This window comes from Thunnus albacares, chromosome 16 (assembly GCF_914725855.1).
Source record: "Thunnus albacares chromosome 16, fThuAlb1.1, whole genome shotgun sequence".
In the NCBI taxonomy this organism is placed as follows: Eukaryota; Metazoa; Chordata; class Actinopteri; order Scombriformes; family Scombridae; genus Thunnus; species Thunnus albacares.
This window is the reverse complement of record NC_058121.1, coordinates 8,808,445-8,833,798: the sequence shown is the minus strand read 5'-3', so window position 1 is coordinate 8,833,798 and position 25,354 is coordinate 8,808,445. Positions and strand designations below refer to the sequence as shown.

The 25,354-nt window shown below is 39.1% G+C and overlaps 1 protein-coding gene across 2 annotated transcripts in view; it reads left to right on the top strand.

Annotated features, from left to right (window-relative positions):
* The window catches only part of rngtt (RNA guanylyltransferase and 5'-phosphatase), a 92,618-nt gene that overhangs the window by 25,236 nt on the left and 42,028 nt on the right, over nt 1-25,354 (top strand). For both annotated transcript variants that reach the window (XM_044376760.1, XM_044376759.1), the window contains exons 9-11: nt 2,461-2,596; nt 6,498-6,569; nt 18,285-18,449. In XM_044376760.1, the coding sequence (XP_044232695.1) occupies nt 2,461-2,596; nt 6,498-6,569; nt 18,285-18,449 (373 nt within the window). The remainder of the gene's footprint in view (nt 1-2,460; nt 2,597-6,497; nt 6,570-18,284; nt 18,450-25,354) is intronic.

The window sequence follows — 25,354 nt, the reverse complement described above, 5'->3', positions numbered from 1 at the left end:
TGAGGTGAAAAGTTGTGATGTTGATATTTTTTTGCCAAAGTGCTTTGTCTCTTCAATCATAACTCCTATTATAAAGCACAGCTAGATATAAGGAGCAGTGGTTGTTTTAAGTAATATGTTGTAATTAGCAGTTATCTGTTTGCAAATCTTCCTTCTTTTCTCAGACACGATAAAAGCTCTTAACGCCTTTACCTTTTTGTTTATTTGAATTAAACACACCAATTTGCACATTAGAGATAAATACAGGTTCTTTGCTGGTTTTTGTAGCTCTGAGTGGAACCCAAATCTCAAGTGTTTTTTGTTTTTTTTTCCTCTTTGCTCACAGCAGTTCAGTATGAATTAATTAAAGTATGATTACCATATTAAATCCTCCAAATAAACAAATTAAAGGAAATCATAGGCAGCTTTGCTTTTCTGGAGGATTGATATTTCAGCAGAGCAATGCCTATTTTATTAATAAAGTGTTACAAGTGTCATAAGTAAGGGATAATCAAGGCGTAGGTGTGTGATAATCGGTTTTAAGGCACCAAGAAGGCCAAGAAGCATCCGACATGAAGCGGAGGGTGGATAATCCTGCTTAAACCATGGTCATGCGCCAACAATATAAAATAAAAGCATTTGCAAATTTTTTTGGTGAAAGTTTTGCACTCAAAATCAAAAGTGTTATTAAGCAAGAGTTGTCATGACAACTTGCCACACTGTTATTGCCGCCAGGCTGAACCCAGGCATGAAATTCACGTAAGATGTCATTAAGCATAAACGCAGAGTCTCCAAATCAGTGTTCTTTTGTTTTTTGGTAGAGAAAGTCTCTCAGTATATTTACTGCCCATTTTGTTGCCTTTTTTTTAAAAAAAAAAATCTCATCCTTCTCTTCCTCTATCATTTAAGCTCTTCAGGTGTCAGTTCCTTGTGCCGTTTTCCGCTTGGTTTCTTTCTTTTCTTCTCCATTTCTTTTTCCTCTGCTGCGTCCCATTCTTCAAAACTTCACAACGAGTAAGCGTTGACAGCTGTGCTCTTTAATGTTGCTATGGTTACGGGTTGGGTGGCGGATGAATTTAGTATGGTGATTTAACTGGAGCCGAACTACGTGTGCATTAAACGGTTTTAATGCACACTTGCCAGCCAATCTGAAAAGAGTATTCACCCAGACCGTGGTATGATAATTGATGATAACTGTCCGTGAAAAAAATACAGTTCCATACAGCAGGGGGAAAACGTAGTAAAGCGTGTTAATCAACCTGCTGTTTTCACTCCTTTTTACTTGTGACAAATTGCGATTTGAATGTAAGCTATGAAAAAAAAATTCACATGTAAAAACATTAAGAGAAACAAAGTGAAGACTTGAAGCAAGCTAACCTCCCTCCAAAACTTGACATTATACCTGTTAAGAATATTCATGAAAACATAACTTCTAGTTAATCAGACTTCAAAAATCTAATTTAAGGATCCCTTGAATACAAATTAAAACCCAGTTTATGTTTTACATTTGAATTATCACAGAACTTCCTTTAAATTTGTTAATCTGTTGTTCAGATTGTCTGTCTGGAGAAATATTAGATGATGAAGAGGGCACAGCTTAATGTCTTTGTAAAAAAAACAAAAACAAAAGTCATTTTCAGTAATTAATTCCTACAGTACTTAAATGTATCTATTGTAGCATTTTAATAACAACCTATAAAACAACATCGAACACAGCTGCTGTGTAATTCAACATTAACAAAGGCTTGTACAGCCAATAGTGGTTAAGTAAACATGCTAACTAATTAAGTTAATTGATATATGGCAAACTGCAGTGACACATTACTGTATAAGTGTATGTTCATGTTTAACAGTATTAAAGACAAAAAGAAAAACACATGCTTAAGGGTGCAATTAGAATAAGTTAACTAAGAGTGAGGGTCCTATTCAAACAGCATAAACAAGTCCAATAAATAAAAAAATTTCAGGGCATTTCTGTCCATTATACAATGAAGAAAATTTGCACATAAACTGAGCTCCTTCTTCCATTTATTTTGGGATGTAGCCTTTAAATATTTACATCTATGAATGAAATGTAAAACCCAACAAAATCAAATTATTGACCAGAAAATCCAAGTTTTTCTCCTTCAAGCACTCCAGCTTACATAGATGTCACATTTAGATGCAGCCAGCTCTAATACGAAAGCCAGAATTCCTTCACAGATGCACACTGGAAGAAAATATGTTCTACAGTCTCAGTATCCCTCTCACATAATCCACATGAGTTGTTATTCCAACTCAGTCTTTTATGCAGCAAGCGATTGGATAGATAGATTCAAAATGTGAACGGTCACGTCTTTGGCTTTAGGTAGAATCGACTGAGACAGATATGGTTTTCTCTATTTTGCTAGCGGTGATGCTAGTTTGTAGCGGTCCGAGTATAGTGAACAGCACACATACAACTCTCCAGCTACATAACGGTTCATCCTCTCCTCCCCACAGGTACATGATGCTGATCAACGGAAAAAACGAAGTGTTCATGATCGACAGAGACAACACTATCTTCCACATAGCGAACCTAGAGTTTCCTTTCCGGAAGGATCCACGTGTCCACTTAGCAAATACTCTGCTGGATGGGGTAAGTTATTGTTCCTCGTCCTACTTCTTTTTAATGTTTTATGAAGCGCCATCGTCTCTTGGTGCTTCCTGAAAATGCTACCCATAGTTAACCATGTTCCTCCTTTGACTGGAATTGCGTTCCCTTCTCCGTCTCCGACCTCATAACATTCCCATCCTACTCCTGCTGCTCAGTCTCATAGATTAATCGACATCAGTGGCCAAAGATTAAGTAAAAGAAGAGCACATTTCAGTCTGACAGTAGAGCCTGTCAAAGACGGCTGACAGGAAAATGATCATCCATATCCTGGAGAAAAGACTAATGAACTGTTTTACTGCTTTCTGCCACTGTTGCCTTTCTGTTCCACACCGTGTTGTGATGTAAAGCTCGACAGCGAGCTACACGGGGTGGCGGCGGCGGCGGGGGGGGGGGGGGGGTCGGTGACTTATCCTCACCCTAAAATACCAAGCTTAGACTTTTATTGGCATGTCTGTGCGGTCGAGGTCGCGCAGGTCCCAGCTCTCCCCAGCAGCAGGTGCACATGCATGAGTCATTATCACACTCGCTAACTGAAAAACCCAGGCAAGGAAACTGCTGCGTGTTTATGTAGTCAGCTGGGATTTGATTAGATACGTCTGGCTTTTTGTTTGTGTTCGGTATTCAACTATTGGAGAGAACAGATAAGTTTCCTGTCATTCTTTTTGTTTTTCCTCCAGCTCTTGTTTTGCCAGAGTTTAGCAATTTAACGTAGAGTATGTATGTGCTTCCTCTCGGCCTAACAGCCGCTGATTGATGCAGTGAATTTAGTTTCCTCTCTCAGGCGGGACACATAATTGTGGCGTATTAGTGTTCCTTTTGAAGGAGCGGTGCGGATATGTGTTAAGATTGCTACAAGGTTTGTTTTGACTGGTGTTTATTTATCTGTTGATGCTTCTAGCTCTCCGTTCAGAGAGGATGTGTTTGGCTGTTTACACTGAGCCCTGTTGAAGCCCAGCTGTGTTATCTGATGTTTCATCTTCAGTCCCAAAGGCACTGGTCTTTGTCTTTACATGCTCTTTTTTTGTTGTACGGTTTTAATAAGCTTTACATCATCTCAGGTTCCGATATCGGACGACTGCGCTATGTAAATTGAATTCCTGGCGGTTTCCTTTGGTCAAATTAATGGATTCATCCGTTTGCTGTCTGTCTGCGCAACGGTTCGATGCACCAGATGCATAGTGATGGCAGCCTCCTGGAATGACATCATTTCTTCCCTCCAACCCCTCCCACAGCACTATGCATGCCTGCCGTTCGCTCCCCTCTCTCCTCTCTACCCGTCTGGTATTGGCAAATGAACGTGGACGTGTGGTTCTTTTTGTCCTGTGAGGTGTGAAGTGAAATCACGTCTCCCTCAGTAGGGATGCACTTTTTTTTTACTTTTTACATTCTTTAGATTGATGTACACACTATCAGTAGTCATTAAGGTGCAAGAAGTCAAGCAGCTGCTCCTTATCCTGGAAACGTGGCACACACAACTACCAGTGAAGCCAAAACCCAGCTTCTATGGTGAAAAGATATAAAGTCAATCATTTTTTTCAACAAGATGTTAGTGGTCTCATTAGATAATTTCTCTTCATGTCAGTCAGAGAGGCAACTTTGAGATGTGTTTCATCTAAGATATTAAAGGAATAGTTAGCTAACTGGCTGCTGGCAGTAGCTTCATTTTCACTGTGTGCAGACATCAGAGTGGCATTGATTGACTTATCTAACTCTCTGCAAGAAGGTGAGTAATTGGATTCCTCAAAATGTCGAATTATACTTTTAAGTCTCAAAGAGAATTCGGCTCTTGTTTGCTTGACTGACAGGCGTTACTGGCTACACAGTTCATTGTGGTGGTTGACTGTGACAGTTTTGCTCTTTATCTCCACCTTAGTCCCGGCTTGTGCCACCGGGTTTTCTCTTCGACGTGTCCCTTCTGACACCAGTGGGTGACATCACAATCACAAGCTTTCTCACAGAAGGACGAGGTCATGATTCAAATTCAAAAACGTGTTTTCATATCTATATTCAAAACACGTTAATCTAAAAATATCTGCAAAGATATGGCAGCATAGAACAACATGTGTGGATGGCTAGCTGGCTGTGCTTTCCTTTCCGGCCATGCTGCAGCTAACCATCCGCTATCCTCCCAGCTAGCCCCAGCTCTCCGTGTGGATCCAACCGGAGCACCGACACCAGGTTTGTTATTCAGGTTAAAGTGGGAAGAAGCAGCGGGGTCTGTCACGCAGCTGAGTGAAGTGGAGCCTGCGAACCATCAGGGTGAAACCGCAGCCTGCAGAGGAGCTGCTGTGTTCGGCCGCACGGATAGGAAACACCTCAGCTAACAGGATGTACCTCTATATTTGAAAAAACTTCTTTTTGGTTTATAACAGCAGTTGGCAACCAGTGTGTTAGGTCCATTATCCCCACCTTCTGCTTCAGAGTATGTGCCAGAGATTAAATCTGACCCATTAATCCTGTCTGGCTAATAAACTCAAAGAAAACTCTTTTGTTCGACCCACTTGGCAGGTTCATTAAAGTTTTAATGCTGAGCTCCTGAACTCCAGTCTTTTTAAGTTCTTCTTTCATTTATTGTCTTTCTTGATCATACTTAGTACAGTCTGTGATTGCATGCGTAATAGTCTCCTCAGCCAGGTGGGAAAAAATTATACACATATATCAGCATCAGTAAACAGCCCAAATGAGTTGGAAAATATCAGCATATGGGATATGTGCAGATATATGCATCCCTAGTAATATATTAATGATTCCAGATAGAAAACTTCAGTATAACATCAACTCACCAGGGCTCCATCTATCTTACCAACATGGTGCACAGGTGGAACAGCTGTAGAGAAATACTGATCTGAAATCACATTGTGAAGTAAATGAAATGATAACGGAGCATTAACCAGGAATGCAGGCATGTTTCAAAAAATGTACAATGTGCTCATCTGGCCTGACTACTATGGCCTTGGTACTCAGATTTAGCCAATCAAATAAAAACAGGTTGATCTGGCTTTAAAAAACGTTCCTTTTTTCTGATTGTTAATTGTCAAACATTGTGACTGTGAATACCATCTGTTTTGTATATTCCTGTCACTATCATGTTAATTCATTTGGTACAAATGAATGTATAAAATATAGTTTTTGAGTAATAGCTGAGCCTTTTAAATGATTTTTTTACCTGCTACCCCTTTACCTGTCAGTTACAGCAGTTAAGTCGCCTAAATATTTTATGAGGGAAAAGGGAATAAATAGAGTTCTCTAAATGTAGATCTTCGCTCTCAAAACACAACAGGTAAAGCATCAGAGATGAGACCCCACCTTCGGTTTCCGTGCAGCTGCGGTGCGGTTTTCGTACTCATCTCCGCGGTCACTACATTGCGTGATTGTGTAACAGTTCCTTGAAAACAAAGCATGTGTCTGCAGGGTGTCCTGCACCACCGCTGCACCTGACTCTCAACTCGAGAGCTTTGCATAATGAATGCACTGTGCTATTTCTGCTTCATCTCCTTCTCCAGACTCAACCTCTCACACACACACACATGCATATACATATCCCCCCCACCCACCTCCCCAGTTCCTTCATATGTATTCCTCCCATGGCTGCAGGCGTCTGCCTCTCTGAACATGCATCCCCTCGAGATTGCTCACCCCCTAGTGTCCCGCTGGTAGTTTCCATCCTGCATAACTACTTTCAAAGAGAGACATTTCCTATATGCTTTGACATGAAGATCACCCATATTCAGAACTTTTAGTTGTATATAATTTGTCCATCTTTTCTGTTCGGGTCTTTATCTCAGTGAGTGTGTGGCTCATTGCACCAAATAAATGTACACCTCCTGTCTCTTTTTTTCCCTCTCTACCTCTCTTGACCCAACTCTTGTCTTTTTCCCTGCAGGAGATGATCATTGACAAGGTGAATGGCCAGCCCGTCCCCCGCTATTTGATATACGACATCATCAAATTCAATGTGAGTAGCTGGGTTATTTGAGAATGTATTGTCTTTTCTTTGACCTATCGCTCCTGAAAATCTGCCAGATCATGAAAGAATAAACAAACAGCATGTCGGAGGCAAGTTATTAACACTGTGGGGCTTTTTTTTTTTTTTTAATCCTCTAAAAAGAGGTCTAGTTCAACAGAGGAAATCGTTATTAATATAATTTGTTGTAGTAGTCTCACAGCAGTTGGTATCAAAGATAATCCGAGCAAAGTCTCGGGCTGTATGTCAGGAAACCGCATTGACGTGAATGGGATTTGCTTATCCTCAAACCTGAAAAATCCAAATTCCCCGTCGGGTTCCTTGAAGGCTGTAGCGAGCGGCAGAGCAGCGTGTTCATCCTGGCTCTGCAGTATTTGTACAGAGATGAGTGTTTTGTCAGCCCACATGCTGGAAGGAAGAGTGTTGCACTGCTTGACCCCACACCCTGTCACGCACCGGGGCTTTGCTAAAGCCTGACCTTAAGCACAACACGGAGGCTGAACTGTGTCTGACCCACGTTGCACATTTATGCACTTCGTTTTTGTGCTCTTTACCACTAAAATAGCTTTTGATAAAAAAAACAACAAAAACAAAACATTGACCCAGTCTTTGATAATCCCTTAGAATAGCAGTTTTGATTTGCAATTTTGTTAAACATTAATACAAACTTTTAACATTGCTGAGTCATTCTATCGGGTTGAAGATCAGTCCATTAATGTGCATTTTAGTTGGTCAGCTGTAATTGCTCTGCTGTTTTTTAAAAAAAATTTTTTTTTTTTTTAAGTGTAATAGCATGTTTCCCCATTCCATTATTTTGACTTGGCCGTTTTTCTTGAGAACAGCCTGAGGACAACATTACAAGGCTGTTAATTGCTAACACTCTTCCGAACTGTAAATTAATTCATCCCTTCAACCGATCCCTGTGCCGCTAATGGCATCCAGGCAGGCAGAGACAAATGAGACTACAGTTTGCCCTCAGCAATCCTCTGCTGTTTTCCCTTTATAAAATCTTGATATACACCGAGGGATGAAGGAGGGGGGGTTAGGAGGATACTTCGGCCATTATGTTTGTATGTCGCCTCCTTTCCTCCATCGATCGGAGGATCACACAAGCAAGCGGCTCGATAAAGCCACCAGTGGCGAGGGTAACGTCTTAGTAAGATGGTGCAGAGGTTAGCAACTCCACATGACTCCCTCAAGTCACCAGTAAAGCGCTGTTGTATTGATCCTAGCAAGCCATTATTAGCCTTCTCCATTATTTGTGGTGGGCTTCTCCTTGGCACAGAGACTCTATCCTGAGACTGAGGATGGAAGTGCAGCAGGAGGGAGAGCACACCACCTGCTAGGCTCATGGCCTAACGTGACACCTAACTTGTTTGGAAAGTCGGGTGAAGCACATTGCGGGGACACTTTTGATTAGAGCGGAACGAAAGGTGTGTGTCCTCTCACCATGATGGGTAATTTAGATGTCTGTGTCGGGTCAGACGGATTTTGATAGAATTAAATAAGTTTTGTCAGTGTATACCATATAGCCATTGATATTATCAGTCATCCTACAGAATGCTATTATGTGGCGTGTGCTGATGTGTATAGTGCCACTCCAACCATGTAACTGATTGACCCTGATTATCACCCTGAGACATGGACCAGTTCTACAGAGATATTTTAGTCTGTAGTTTTAGGCCAGTCTTCATTTTGCTCTAATTTTGACTAATTTTAAGCCAAAACAATTAGACACCCTACCCCCAGGCTAACTCAGACCTAAGACCCATGTTACCATGGCAACAATCAGTGACACCTGCTGACAAAGTGGCACCCAACAACAAAAAGGAGGAAAACACTGCTAATTTGTGGTTTGCTAACACTGTTATGGAGTGAGCAGCGAGAAGGGAAAGAGTTTTTAGAGAACGCAGTAACCAGCTAGAAACATACAACCATGAGGACATCATCAATCATTTTTGTTTGCCCAAGGAAACTATCCTGAGCCTAACTGTGGTACTGAGTCCTGCCACATTAATAAGCCACAGCGTCCCAGCTCTGCTACAGGTTTGCACTGCGAGGAGATTTTATGCAACAGGAAGTTTACTAAATCTCTGGTTCCTCAACTGTGTTACTTGTTGGCCCAGATCAATTCATGACTCACAAATATTAAAAATATCTGAACTTAACCTCGCACTTTGAAGCAAGGAACCATTGATGAAACCATGGCTACAGTGCAGCTCATGCTTTGACACGTAACACAGTAGTGAAGGCATTTTCGCAGTCTTCGTGGAGAACTACAGATGGCACCTGGCAGAGTCTGCAACATCATCTGTGCGACTGTCGCGCTGCATAACTTGACACAGTATATGACAAAAACAGGCTATTTTAATTCCAAGCAATTTAAAATATTAAATGCTTCATCATCACTTTTTTTCCTATTAACACTACAACTATAATCAAGATTGTTTACTTCATTAATCATAAGGGATCTTTGGCTTCCTGAACCCGGAAGAGAAGATAACAGAGATGAATATCCAGAAATCACAATGAAACTGAGCCTCCATGTTTCCTGCCTTCCCATGACCATTCAGTTACATAAAGGAATAAAATAAGTAACCAATTGTTTGTCTTAGTTTTTTTAACTCAGGTGTTACAAGAAAACATTTTGTTAATTTTCTCACAAGTTAATTAACATACATTCATGCAATAAATTATTTTGTGGACACAATAAATAATGACTCAATTAAAACCACAATAACAATTAGCAGTTGCTCACTAACAGAGGAAACTCTTGATATAACATGACAAAAAGAAATATAGCACTGCAGTCTCAGTAAAATTCATGTCAAAACATGCGTGAATTACAGAAACTACTAGTATACACAACATATGTACTCCTCCATTAACTGCATCTCCAACTTCAGTGTATCCTACTGAAGCTCCCTTTTTCCCGCCCCATACTGATGTCACCATCAAAACAATCACTACTGCTAGAGACATTATTAGCCTAATGTTACCTGTGTTCTCCTCTTGGCTGTCATTTTTCTCTGTCTCTCCCTCTTGACACAGTGGGCTGTTGTCATGCCAGCACTGGGCGGTGTCTGTCAGGGACAGCATTGATAGATGTATGATAAATATTGTATTTGTACAATAATTTTGCCCTCTGTATGATGTATAATCATACAATGTTGGGACATTTCTATTTGAGCGAGTCCTGAAAGACTACTCCCGTCCGCACAGGCAGTAGCACCGTCATCCACTGTTTATCCCCCAAAACAGAGGCGACAGAGGCGTATATCTGCAGAACCATTTCCATTATGTCTTTAAGCTTTCACTGTGGTCCTCCTGTTTTAGGATTTCTATTGAATATTTCTCTCTTTTTGTCTTGTACCATGTTTTTATATCTTTTTTTGAACGTCTTTGATGCTTCTGTCAACTGTGGGATTAACACTGTTTACTGTTGTTGCAATTTATTCCATATCAGGTTTTTTTTAAGTTGTTACTCTTTGCTGAATCTTCAATTGAATTCAGTTGAATTCTTTCAGGAGGCAAACATTTTCTGCTTTAGTAAATGGAGCTGAGTGGTTGGACACGGTTACTTGGTCAGCCATGTTTTTTACTTTGAAAAAAGAATTCATTTACCCAGAATTCATTGTACTGTAGTCCTGCTTAAACCGATTTGTGCAACGGATGAATTCAGACGTCCATTTGAAGTCTAACTATTTGTGATATCTAAGCCATAGTCTAAGTCTGTCTTTGTGAAACTGGCCCATGGACTGAATATTCTATTCCTGCTCTCGCTGCAAATCATAAACAGGCTTTTTTGTCTTTCCAGTAAGTTGTTGCTGCTTGTCAGTCACTGTCAGCTCCCCCACTGTGGGGGAACTGACGAGATCTGACGAAGGCACAACAACAATTACATATGTCTTTAATTTTCAAGTTGTTGAAAGCTATTATCCTGAAATAAAACTCGGGAGATTTGCATTTGACATCCACCGTCCTTGTCCTGACACTTTGATTGACCTTGTTATCTTTCAATTTGCCAAAATAATCATTTAGATTCAGAATTAGACAAGATAATTGACTCAGTCGGATGAACCGCTGATCAGAAAGGAGTGCTTATAACTTTCACTGCAGTGCTAACGGGGGCGAAACCTTATCTGTTGCTTTACTGACATCAGCTCCATTTACTTCTGCTTGAGAAGTTTGTCTGCAGGTACAGGCTGTAGCTATGCAGGACTTTCCATACTAATAATAGTCCCTGGGCTGCATCATTCCCCTCAGAACCACAGCAACATCTCTCTGATGATGTGCTTTAACTCCTCTGCAGTCACATCTCCCCACCAGTCTTTTAAATTTGTGCTCCTGCAGTATATCAACTATATGTCATAAGTATGCTGGTAATGATTTTCATTTAGAGCAGATAAGTAGTGGTACCAGTCGATGGATTAAAAGTAGCGCTGGTGCTGAGGTTTTATTGCCGTCTAGCTAGTAATAACAGATTTACGGTTAACCTCAGTTGCTTTAATTTATTCATACATCAGAGTGCGTCTCTGCATCTCAGAGTTTACCCTGCTGGGACTTTCATCTGCATTTTGCCTGTGATTACGACATCAGTCTCCACCTTCATTTCCATGTTGAACATATGGTTGGACATGTGGACACTGATAAAAGAATTAAGTTGGTTGTTATGGGGATAAATCTACTAAAATGTTGATGAGGAGGCAGTAAGTCTCCCTATTCGACAATTAAATAGCCTGAAAATTGAACAATGGACAAGGACACAGACAGTGTCGTGCACTGAATTTACCATAGAATACTAATGTACCTTGTTCTCAATCAGTACTCCCTACCAATGTCTGCACATGTCCTAATTAAGCACCCAAAAAACGTTACCCCCTCTTCATGTTGTTATTGGATTAATTATCAGAGGAGACTAAAATATATTCAGAAACAGAAATAGTCATGACATTTCTATGGTTGGAGAATATTTTCTCCATCCATAAATTATCTTGCAATCCTTTAAACTGTGCTGCATCACACTGAACTGACATCTCTTTGCTATGTTTAAGATGCATTTTTTAATGTTGTTTTTGAACTCTATCTGAGAGGTATGATCAGTTCGGTGTTGAAGTGAGTCATAAAGGAGCAGGAACAGTAGGCTTCAGGGGCTCTTACAGAATAATCAGATAGACTATCGTCATAAATCTTGGCCTACGACCTGCCAGTTGATATTTGTATACACAAATAAGTTCTCATTAAAAGCCAGTAACCAGAGAAGTTCTCAGCTCATAATGTTTGACAAGGGGGGAAGATGGTTAAACACAGTGGAAATTAATTTGGATTTGGATATAAAACAGAGCAAAAACCATCGTTCATTGTCTTTAGAACAGCTGAAAATTTTAGTAATGTCAAGATTTTCTGGTTTTAAAAGAAAGCTGCTGTGTTGAATGACATTTTCCATCCCAAAGATAATACAATCAAAATAAAAAAAAAATGACTATTGGAGCAAAGTCCTCACAAAATAAAATCATACATTTTAAAAAAAAATCTGCCTCAATATTGCCTCAAAATAAAAATATTGCTTGTGTATTAATATTGTATTGTATAAAATATTGCTGTGTGATCCGAACAGATAAACAGAATATGTGGTTATAAACAGTTTTAGGCGAAAACACTCTGAAAGCCTTTTATGTTTTTGTTAGGAATATCCCAAGGGAAGCTGCACATCACGCTTCTGTCGACTGGTTTGAGTGCTGATTTTGTCACCAGAGTATGATGCCATTTATCCCAAATCATCCCAGTCAGACAGCTTTTAACAGTATTCCCAGTACTGTCTTTGCAAGAATTGTGTTTTTGCTGTATTCTTGAGTTCATACTTTAGTGACTGCAGCTTCACATTGAAGAAGGCTTTTATTTCTGGTCCTGCAGCTCTCTGGTGTTTAACATTTAATGTGTTTTTATATATAGATTCTTTATGCAGTTCAATTTAGCCATAAAGGTGGTTATGCAATAGACTGAACTGCACCTTGTTGAACGTGATACAGGATTTTATGGATAGCGTATCTACTTGGTATCATTTTTAAGAACCTTCAGACTACTGTTCATAAAACATCATAACTGTATGTTGAATAGAAACAGCATCAGGCACTTACTGTTACTGACTCCAGCTAGCTCTGAATCCATAAGAGAATCATATTGCATTTATGATCGAAGTGTGTATGTTTCTGTTTTAGGGCTACACGATCATTCAAAACGATCTTTATTCCCAGTAATATCTGATTAACAAGATTCTTATCTGCTGTGTTTTCCTGTTGAACAGGCGTGGACAGCACATGCCTTGAATCATCCACACTTACATCTTGTTCTGTCCATATGACACAGCTGACAGATGGTACCGAATGTGTGGGACATGATACCAGCTGTTGCTCCAGGAGAACGTTGTGCGTCACCCTAAAAGAAAAACAAAATAGTCTCCAAATGAGTTTCTTGAACTTTTATTTTTAGGTTGCCAATTTGTCCCTTTTAGAAGTTTGCATTAAGTGAGTCAGACAGACTCCAAAACAAAGACACAGAAGCACAGTCATGGCGTGCTGCTTGATTGTCAAGTGTTTATGGCTAATGTGTTAGCAAACAGTTGCCTACTTACACATCCTGCAGACAAGGGGCAACATTGTGGGATTAAAACAGTCGATGTGTGTCAGAACGACATTCTCACCTGCTGATACTGGTTTCTCTCACTGTGGCAGATGAAGGAATCTGTTCAGCACAGATGATCAAATGTGATCAGATGACAGCAGACAAACGCGCCATGGCTCCTTGTAGCTCACTCTAAACACAGCACAGAAGAAGCTTTAGTGATCAGTTCACTGAAGGTTTCAGGTCCTAAATTCATATAGCCACCATAGCAAAAGTAACTGATGTAAGTTTTACCCATTAAAATACAAATATTACTTGGTATCATTCACCTGATGTGTTGGCTGACTGTGACTGATGCAGCATGCAGTCTGGTGCAGGTTATTAACTGGAAATATACTGTAGTTTAACATGCAGGATGCTGTTATTAATGTACAGATCTTTGCTGTCTGTCGATAATAACATGACATAAGCTACATCTGTTTACAGAAACAGGTTAGATGCTAACGCTAGCAAACCCCAGCAATAACACACAGATTAGATTGCGCACATCCATTGTAATAATGTTAGCCACAAACAGAATATCTTATACTTGACATTAGTGTTTACTTGCGATTGAACTTGTCTCCGAGGAAACACTGCTAGCCATGCCGCTGCCGCTAGCGATGTGTCGGTCGTGAACAAGTTGGTTCTGAGCTGGCTCCTGTCTGAGAGCCGATTTCTTTTTTTCTTTCTTTTTTTTTTGTAAATTAATACAAGACAGAATAATAGAATGATCTTTTCACCACTGCTCAGCCATGCACACTCTATATACTGCCTGAATGTTGTGTTGATGTGTGTGTGCGTGCGACCAATCACATGTGATGACTGACAGAGATTACACCGTCAGGTTAAAAGCAGGTGGGGGCTTACTGCCTACAGTTCTGAGGGACTGCAGCTGCCCTGTGTTGTCTTCTCTTTGATTTACCCATTACATAAGGTTTTTATACTAAAAATAATGTAAAATTATGGTATTCTGGAAATTATAAGGTTAGTATAATTACATTGAATAATTGAATTGATATATGTGCATGCATACCAATCAGATCAAAACATTGCTAAATTTGGCTGAGTTATAAAAATTTATAAAAAAATTTATGTGAATGCAACCAAAGTGCAGTTTCCTCCTGTCAGCTGTGACATCTCTGCTCTGCGTGTGTGTAGTTCAGCCCCACCCTTGGTCAAACAGACACACAGACCTGTTGTCTTTATACATCCATGACACAGACAAAGAGTCGAGGAGAGAGACGGAGACAGCGATGTAACTACGCTATGAGTCCTGACCTCACACCCTGTGCAAGGTTATTGGCTGGGGGCTACACACCCACTGCCCAAAGGTTAACACCCAGAAGCGTCCCAAACACAGCAAAATAATAAGAAAATACAGGCAGACGGCAGAGTCTCTGCAGATAAATACACCACCACACACTTCTAGTGGGTCATAAGTGATGAAGGATTATTTTTGTATGAGTTTGTTTCAGGAAAATCCTGTGTAGTACACCTTTTTACGGGATTTAATAAATAATGTTATGTTCAAATGGGTCAAGATGCAGAACAGTTTTACCAGCCATGGCTTCACCCTCACTGGGTGTAGTATTAATTCTGTAACAAGAACAATTGTTAGTTAATAGGAGTTAGTTTCCAAACTGTGCCATTTTTAGATTTTGATTGTTTTGAAGACTCATGACCTGTGTGAAATCTCTTCTTCTAATTACATCCTGATACTCCTGCAGGCTACATTTTCAAATTTTGTTTGCATTTTAAAGACGTAATTGGTGTAATTAAAAATGAAATGAAATCTTCTTAGGAGGTAACAAAGCTCTCATCCTTCACACCATCTTACAAACAGTAATGGTTGTATTTTTTTTCTCACACATTCTAGTATCACTACGCACAGAAAGCACAGCTGTGTTTTCTAGGCTTTATATGTATGTATATATATATATATATATATATATATATATATAAGTCACTGGTTGAGGATTATTTATGTTGTCCATAAGGCTTTGCATTGTACTGTACTTGCTTACATAAGACTGCATACTCAAAGGGATACTCTGATCTTTTTTTCTGTTTTTCTGAATAACTGTATGACTCATGAGACAATACAGTCAAGTAATTGCATCTAATCTTAACGTATTAATGGCCATCCACCTCCTCATCCACCTCAAAACAAAAATCTTTTTCCTCCTCCCAATTCCATAGAAAGCTCTTGAGAAAAGAAGTAGCCTTTACCCAACAGTAACCCAGCATAATACAAATGCCCCCAAGTCCCCCAAGCAACCTTCCTGCACAGTGCATCTTGATATAGATCAGGGAATATTGATCCTAAGCCCACTAGTATAGGACCAATAAAGGTGTAAATGTTTCACCATATGTTTTAAGTCAAATACAAAAATGTCCTTAAAAAAGCTGAATGTAGGAATGTGTCAGAGAAACCAAAAATAAATGCTCCTCAGTTAGCCTTCACAATGTTGGAAACACAACTTATAGTGAACATTAGATGTAAAAGCAGACAGACAGAGCTTAAAATATGGAGTGAAAACACTGTTTTTTCTTATGTTTAACCTGGTGAGATTATCATCAATAAGGATACCAAGACATTCTGTAATTAATTTTGTAACGAGATAACATGGTTAAGAGTGTCTTGTGCCTTTGATACATCTACAGATACTCTCAGCACAATTCAGTTTTATTTAAAGGTTTTTATTTGTGTCATTGAGAAGTTGTACCAGGGTCATTCAAGTTGAGCTTTTCTCTTTGAAACCCAACTGATAAGAGTAGACAATTTTCTATTATGCCAAAGTATCTAGTACCTTGGGACACTATTGAAGAATGAGAATTGTGTCATTTTATAAAGAGGCTAATTTTGCTTATTTCCACTAATCAAGAAAGTATGCGTTTTGCGTCATAGGTTGGAAATGTGAGAAAGTATCTGTTGACATATGGAGGCATTTTTAGATGTTTTCTGATCATCATGGCCAGGTGATGTGTGAAAATGTTTGCCTCATTCTTTTTTTTCTGTCTCTTGGCAAAAAAAAAAAAAAAAAAATGTCAGCTTGGTTGCTAAGTTTGAGCTCCTTTTTTTTCCCCTCTGATAAATTGTGAGAAATATTAAATGTCAAATTGTTGTCATGCATTTAGTTTGTATCCATCTGGCAGATTTTCAGAACTCATTTATCATGTTGCTTCTTTTTTCAGTGATTTTCTTTTTTTGCGATGATGAAAGTGGGATCTGCGAGTCTTTTTTTAAATCACTTTGTCAGTTGAGCAACGGAAATACATGGTGGTGACTGTAAATTAACCGTGCTTCATTATCATCACAAACGCCTCTGTCTCCATTTAAGACTTTAAACTGGTCGTATAGTCATGTTTCTTATGACATGGATGTTCTAATTTTACACCTAAGCGTCTTTATTAATAAACTGAAGACAGGCAACTTCAGCATTGTTGTATTTTTTTTCTTATCACACTCACAGTGAACTGTCAGATGGGTTTGGTGACACCTTTTCTCTGCTTGCTTCCCTGTCTGTATGAAAGGTAGTGATGGCTCAGGTCGCTGGTGCTTTATCTGTTGAGAACAACTGTGTGTGGCTGGCCAATGATGGGAGGAATGTGTTGTCATAGTGACAAAGAAATACTGATTCCACCGTACTTGTCGATAAACACATGTGCACTGATGTCACGGTCTCGATGTTCAGGGCTTACTGTGTGCACTTGGCACACTGCTCACCTATTGTATGGTGTAAGTGTGAATAAGACCTGTATGCTGAGACTTAAGGGGCCTCCGTCAGAACAGCTTCAGAAACCTTATTCTCCCACACATTTCCAACATTAGAGGTGGCTGTGAGGGGCCCTTTTTGTAACTTTCTGAAACCGACAATGTGACGGTTACACCCAGTTCACGTAATGATTGGCCAGCTGTGCAGGGGTGAGAAAAGATCCAGGGTTTGAATTTCTCTCTCTAGCTTTTTTTTTTTATTTTTTATTCTTGACCCCAATTATTTCTGTCACTTTTCATGTGGACAACCCAGTGCTACACCAAGAATACCTTCCAGACAAGACAGTCTGAAAAAATATGCTCCATTGTCCTGGTATTTAAACGATATCATGTCTCCTCCCTTTCAATGACAGCCGGCTTTTCACTCCACCTTCAGTCGACCATGAACCAATCCTAACTGTCATTTACATTGCTGCTGAGGACGATGGACAATGTTACTGTGTGTGCCAAGATTTAATAGTGCTAGTTAGGGCTGAAACTTAGAAATATTTTCATTAATGTGTTGATTATTTTCTTGAGTAATCGATTAATCGTTTGGTTCATAAAATGGTAAAAAATGCCCATAATTTCCCAAAGCCCAAATTGACTCATTCACATATCAAAACTTATCATATAAAACCCAAAAGATATTTGTTTTAATATCATAGAGGACAAAAAGAACCAGCAAATATTCACACTTGAGAAGCTGGATCCACATAATTTTTGTCAATAAAAAAGCAAAAAACTTCAGCACTTAACTATCAAAATAATTGCAGATTCTCATTTTCTGTTGATCAACTAATGTATTAATAGACTAATAATTTCAGCTCCAGAGTTAGTTGATGGTTCATCCTCATGTTCCTTTTCAGGCCCTAAAAAACGTTCCAACAAAGTACAAAGTATGCATCAGAGTTAATGTGACATTAATGTAAGGGTTAATTTGTCCACTTTTAAGAATGGCTGTCTTGTTTTGACATACAAATGTGTTGGTCTCTGCCTCACAACAGGTTAGTGTTGCCATGGCAGTGAATTTGCAGCTCATTCATTTTGAATATCTGTAAAATATTTTTCCAAAAGAGATTTATATTAGAATGTGTGGTCTTAATCTAATTCCAGAGAAATTGTACCACTCCGTCATAATTAACTGTATTTTAGTGTTATTTTGATTTGTGTTTCAGAAAGTGTAAAAATATTTTTCATACATGCATATACAGTATATCTAAATGAGTTCATTTTCAGGGTACATTAAGAGATGGCTGAATTTGCTTTGTGTTTCTTGTGTGTTTCAGGGGCAGCCTGTTGGCCAATGTGATTTCAATATCCGGCTGTTATGCATAGAAAAGGAGATTATTTCTCCACGGATGGAAAAGATGAAGACCGGACAGATTGACAAAACCAAGGAGCCCTTCAGTGTCCGAAATAAGCCCTTCTTTGACATTCACGCATCACGCAAGGTAATGTGAGCAAAGGAGTTCTTTCCCCTTTTCCAATCTGCCGACCTAGTCAAAGCCCATTTCTGCTTTACAAACAAAGACAAACAAATACACATAAGCCCAAAAGTCTACTCACTGTCCCTACAAATGAAGGTTGTGACTCAGTAATGTCCTATTTACCTCCCTGGAAGAAGTGTTTTTCCAGGCTAACAGTTGGCAGGGTCTTTCCCAGCAAATTGGCCCCCAGGTGATGAACAAGAAGCAATTGGAAAAAAAAAAAACTCTATGGTCTTGCACAACCTCACTCACAATAGGGAAACAGACTCCCTGCATGAGTCAAGTCTGGGGGTAGGAGCCGTCTGGCAGGTGCCTGTTAGCTGGGCCTGTAACCATGAGGCCAGATCAGACTCAGCTTAAAGAAATAGTGAGGGATTGCTTCCATGTGCCAATTAGGTGGCAGGCGAAGGCAGGGGCCTCGGTGTCCTGACCCCTCCGTATAATAATTGGCACTCAGTACCTCGGGGTATTATTCTGTTCAACCTCCCTGGGAGAAGTTGAGCAGAAAGCGGGCTCCCTCCATTAGTTAAACGTCAGATTCAGAAGCGGACAATGACAAGTTTGTTATGTACGTTATGTAAAATTTCCCAACTAGTCTAAAAAGAGCAAGAGAGGGTGCAAGCAATGAGCAAGAAAACCAGAAAAATAAAACAGCTTGGATGAAATTTAGCACCTCTAAGTCTGAAGCCATGGCACTCACTTTTGATTGGAAGTGAGTAGCTGTACTAAGTGAATGAGTATCTTAATGTCATGCCCACGACTGAGGGTAGTATTACGGGCCTGGAATAGAGTCAGACCAGACATCATTCGGTGTGGGTGCACTCTAATTTGCAGTAAAAGACTGAGGGAGTACAACTGTCTGGTCAGAGAACTGCAGCAATTGGTTTCCTCTTTGTGTTGTCACAGTGCATTTGCAGAAAGATACAACTTTTTTTCATCTACCACGTACTGTGCTGCTGGGTGCAAATTTGCCTCTATGACTGCCTGCACCTGCACTCGTATTAAACTTCAATTGGCAATGATTGCTTCTTCTTACCTCTTTTTCTTAATGTGAAAAGATGGCAGTGGAAGAAAGCATCACAATACACAGTTTGTTGATGTGTGAGCTGTTAAGCATAGGACAGGATTTAATAGATTTTGATGGACGTTGCCAAGTTCCTGGCATTACTGTAATTTGCTTGATATTGCCAAAAATAAGTCACTTTAAGTCAGTTATTTAGTCACTTTTTCATGATTATTTTGGTTCAGATTTTCTTTAAACAAAAATTATACTCCTTTGTTGTACAATAAATAAATTATCACGGTCCAGGTTATTGGACTGTGCTTTTCATACATTAGGCTAAAGATAGGCTTATACATATATATGTGTGTGTATATATTTTTTCTTTTTTTAATTTATTGGGACCATGTAGTGTTAAACATAAATGTTACCATTTGATGTACTCTACCAGAGTTGGCTTATATCTGATTTTCATCTGCAGTGCTTTTATCCTTTAAAACACTGTTGAGCTTTTCTCAAAGGCCTGCTCTTGTGCCCAAATATCAGGTCTGTGGGAGGTCAGAGAACAATCAATTTGATGTTTTGCTCGATCCAAGATCAGTCGGAAATCTTGGCCCTGCACATTCACAGATGATCAAAGTGTGGGGAGGGAGGGGGTGAAGTTTTAGACATTTCTTCTTTTCTTCTGCCAACACTGATATCTTGGTGTTCTTGTTTTTGTACTTCATAAAATTCTAAGTATGAGTGGTTGGGTTACCTCTACTCTAACCCTGTAATGTCCGTTTCCATGAGAACTATTATGAAGGATCACCCCCAGCCTTTGGGGTTCATGTTGATGAAGATATTCTAGAAATGAAGTCACTGGAACGACGTCTGGTTTCTGACTGCTGTATTGTGTTGTGCAGTGGCCATCTGCTCCCCATACAGTCATATCTCTGTTGTATGGGACATTAAAAGGAGGAACTGGAATCTGGCTCATTAATTCATAGCAGTACAACCGTCTACTTCATGGCATATTGACTACAGTTTCCTTTTAGCGATATTTCGGTCACGGGCTGGAGTTGTATGATGGCTTTTGTCTGTTGCTACGCTGCTGTTTTTCATCGCTGACACTTACACATTCAGGCCACCATTTCCCCACCAATTGGGGCCATTTATTCTTTTTGCTTCCTCCACTTGTCCAATTATCTTACAAAGGCCCATTTTTGTAAAACAGAATTTGTACATTGGCACAACCAGATAATATATTTTTGGAAATTCCCCTCTTTTTGTATGTTGAATGGACTTGGCTGACAAAAGTAGACAATAATTCAGAATGTAATGGCACATCATATGTTGGTGGTAACTTTTCTACAGTAAATTGAATGCAAGTGTTTTGTAACTCATTTATATTAATATATGTTCTTCATAAGTATCATCAGTGGATTTGATGGTATGCATCTCCAAAGACTGAACAAGGTCCCTTATTTACAGTATGTTGCTCTTGCTTTTCCCAATGCCTGCACAAAGTGTCTAAGGGCATTTTTAAACCTATAGTTTGTTTGCTCAAACTTGCAGACTACGGTGGTTGGGTCGGATCAAGGTCAGATCATGTTCCCGCTACAAACAAACTGTTCCAGAATTCTTTTTGTACCAGACTGAGATCACTTCTCAATTGCTGCGTTCAGACAAAACCCAAATGAATCACATCAAGGGGGGGAAAACGAACCAGAGTCCAATTCAACCAGAATAAACATGGCAAAAGCCCTAAGATAGTATGAAAATCCAGTCATAGTCTGCTGCAATACCCAGCACCATTCAGTGTAGTGTTTGTATAATCTATTCACCCCTTTCATTTGCTTCTTCATTTTCTCGTGCAAGCTTTCATTGGATTTCTTTGTCTACATTGTGCTTAAAGTTTTATCTGTTGAAAGTTCAGGCTGTAAAACCATTGAATGTGTAAAAGCTCAAGAGGCTTAAATGCTTTCTGATGACTCTACTGTATTTACAATTCCTACTGATTTCTACATTATGCACTGCTTTATATCCCTTTCCTGATTCAAATGCTGCACACGTTTCACATTTTCTTTGCAGCAAGCCTTTAGGCAACGAAACTGACTGTTGAATAAGCTCTTACAATAAACTCACCAATGTGTGCCAACAAGAAAATTAACTTGTTTTCTCGATGTTTTGCACTTGTATAATACTTTGAATATGATTCAGGGCTTGCTAATACTGCACATTCACAATACATACAAATGAAATTTCCCTTACTGGTAATGAATCCTGTTGGTGATGGAGGAGTGTATTTGGAAGAGATCTGAGTATTCCTTTCAAGGAATTAGAAATCCAAATCCAAGGCAAGAGAAAAATTTCTAGTCATTTTCTTGCCCACTGGAGGCAACAGTATTAGCAATTTACATAGACAATCCATTTACAAGGTTCATATTCCTCCTGGGATTATAGAAAATTAGTGTTCCAGTTTTGGACTACCGAGACGTGATGATGATATCTGCAATTTCCACAGAGAGTAGGCTTAACGAGTCAAAAAACGAATCCAACTGAAACCTCTTATTATTACATTTTATGTTTTTGGCCCAGGATATGCAAAGCTCAACTATTTGTAACACAGGCTTTTCTTATGACATGTTCACTCATTGACCTTCGTGATGAATTCCAAAAGTCCTCATACTCATTAAATGGTTTTAAATAAATTTTGTTCACCTGGACATTGTTCTCACCTGCATACAGTTTGAAAAATAGCTGCTTTGCATGATGTTAGTAGCCCAGACAAATGCATACTAATAGTTTTTTAAACATCGGGTGGATAGGGTAAACAAAAAAATAATAATTTGAAAACTTTATTTAGCAGCTGTTAAACTCTCCCCATTCAGACAGTGTTGTCTAAGCAGATTCCATGTTTTTCCCCCTGAATACATTCCCTAATGTTGTATCCGCAAAGTATGGTTACATTTGTCCAACTAAATTAAATGTTCTTCAAAGCAGGCAACTTTTAAATATCAGTAATTACATTTTTTTCAGTTCTTGGAAATGCATCATTTGGCAAAGTATGCCCTCTATGAATAAGCCTAACATTTGCAGAGCATATAGTAATTAAATGTGACTCATGGTGTATCCAGATTTAATATAGTTGCAATTTGGTAATGTTAAAATTACAAAAGGAAATTAGATTGTGTTAAATTGTCTTTGCCCTTCACAGAATGTCTAATATCCCCTACTCATTTATCATATCTCTAAAGAAATTAGGCCCAAGCTGAATTAAGTTCCCCATCATGAGATTAGTATCTCCAATTGACCCAAGGACATCGCCCTTTCAGTACCAGCTCCTCCCTGGAGTCCAGATACCTGTAGAGCTTAAGGTGAAAAAATGAGTTTTCTTACCTGACAGTGGATCTCATCTTGAACTGAGATTGAATTAGGATAGGGAACTGAAAAGCAGCTATCGAGATACTTTTAAGACTGCAGTCTTTTCATGGAGCTTGAACCAAATCATGCTGGATGAGATTAAAGTTTATCTTATGTACTGAATACAAAATAGATTAAGAGAATTGATTTCCTTGCCAATGTAAATAGTGAAGTGAAATAGTTTTAGGGGCCAGTGCACTATGAAATCACAATCGCTGATGTGCATTAAGGCGCATTGTGCATTAATTATTTTGTTTGGTGGGCCGTGAATCAGATTTATTTATCTCACACTGCTGTAGTTTCCTCACAAGAAAATAACTTTTAAGAGTAAGAGACCAAGTGCTCAAATGTCCTGTTAGGAAAAATAATCTATTTAATTTGATCTGAACTGTGACTTATGGACTTGATAAAACAAAATTATAGAAACAAATAATTGAGATCTGCCTTTAGGTTCTTTTATATTCCTTTCCAGACTATCATGTTGTCATTTTATCTCAAATAGCCACATTTTCTGACTTCAATTTGCTGACTATGTGTTCCCTGATAGGGTCATACTCAATTTCATACCGGGCCTATGGTTAGGTTCAAGCTTATTAAGGGACATCATGTATTTTAGATGAAGGTGTCTCAGGTATATTATTACCTGAAACTGTCTGATGGCCCTGAGGCTGCCTACACCTGATAAGCAGTCTGGTGGTTGCAGAATCAGAGCAGGGAGCTCAGCTTAACACCGATAAATCATCGTGAGTTATTTGCTATAAATACAATTTTTTTTAAAGCTATAATATGTAACTATTCTGCATTAAAATGTCAAAAACAACTAGACCTATGTTGTGTTTTGTTGAGTTGTGTACTTACATTATCCCAAATGTTTCCAACAATTTTCAAACCCAGAGAAATCAGTAATTTTAATCAAGGTAACGGTCCGTTTCATTTTGTCGCCTGTCAATGGCATCATACCACCTTTACCAAAGAGTATATGCGCACAAGATACATGCGTCGGTGATGTGGTTCCCTGCTACAATGGCTTCTACCAATGAGTATACACCAACAAGATAATACATCAGTGGCATTGTGGTTGTCTGTCACAATGGTGTCTAACCAAGAGTATACGCATACAAGATAATATGTCAGCATTGTGTTTGCCTGCCAGAAACTGTCATAAATTGACTTTTATTCAGTTTTAAGCCACATTTTCATGATAAACTTTTTAGATCTTGGTCGTATTTTAACTGTATCTTTTAACCAGATGAAGGATTTTAGTAATTGGACCTTTTGATCTTAAGTTATCAGAGAAACAAGCTGAGCAAACGTTAGCAGCAGCTGGGTTAGCAGCCCCTCCCAGGCATCCTCTTTCCTCCGAACAGCGCTGGAGAAAAAACGATTTTTAACATGAAACTGCTTTTACAGTTTTATTCCCCGTGTACGTTTGTTTTGGAGAGGTAGAGCATTCTGTGGATAATTTGGTTCAGGGTAAAAACCTGCTGAACATCTGTATCTCAAGTTATCAGAGAAACAAGCTGAGCAAATGTTAACAACAGCTCAGCCCACAGCCCCTACTGAACAGCATTGGTGAAACATGGATTTTTAACGTGAAACTGCTTTAGTCAGTGTTTTTACCTGTTTTAATCACCGAATCTGTTTATTTTGGAGAGGAGGAGACCTCTGTGGATAATTCATCTCCCGCTAAAAACATCCTGAACAGTGAACACTGAGGTAATCCTATCCCGGAGAAGCTGGATGTTTAACAATGAAGACAACTCCCATGATCCCATGTTACTTCACACCGTCATCACACTCCATCTTTTGTTATTGTTGTATTGTGCATTTAAATTAATTCCAAAGAAAAACTAATGCACGTTTATTTTTTTAAAATTAAACCAATATCTTATCTCTGAAAAACTAGAGATGCTCTCTTCATGTTCAAGTTTCTTGATAGTGTTTAAAGTAAGTAGATGCATTTTGAAAGGTCAGTTACAAATAGCATACAGTTTCAAAATCATTACAATTTTGAGTACAGCAGCAAGGTGAAAAATTTGAGCAGTTTACCATCATCACTCTGACCAAACAAAGGCAATTGCTGGTGTGTTGAAGACCTAAGTGTTGATCCCAGACAGTTTGTTGAGTAAGTGCAATGACAAGGCATTTTATCCTTTTCCTGACTCATCTTCCTCTCCAGTGGGCTTAGTCGTCATTAACAGACCTTGATTCTATGTAAATGCCCTCCTCTCACGCTCCTCCTCTTACCGCTGTATCTTGACCCTTGAGTCAGAGTCTTGTTTTTCTGTCACAGCAGGTTTTTAGTGACCAGGCTAGAAGAAAGTAACTCCTCCTTAACAGCATGCCTCATTAGCTGAGTGCTGTCAGTCCTGCAGGTTCCTTGTAGCTCGCTGACCTCACACCTCAGTTGTCTTGTCTCTAGCTGTTGGAGATGGAAAGTAAGACCCCAGGTCTCCATTTTATT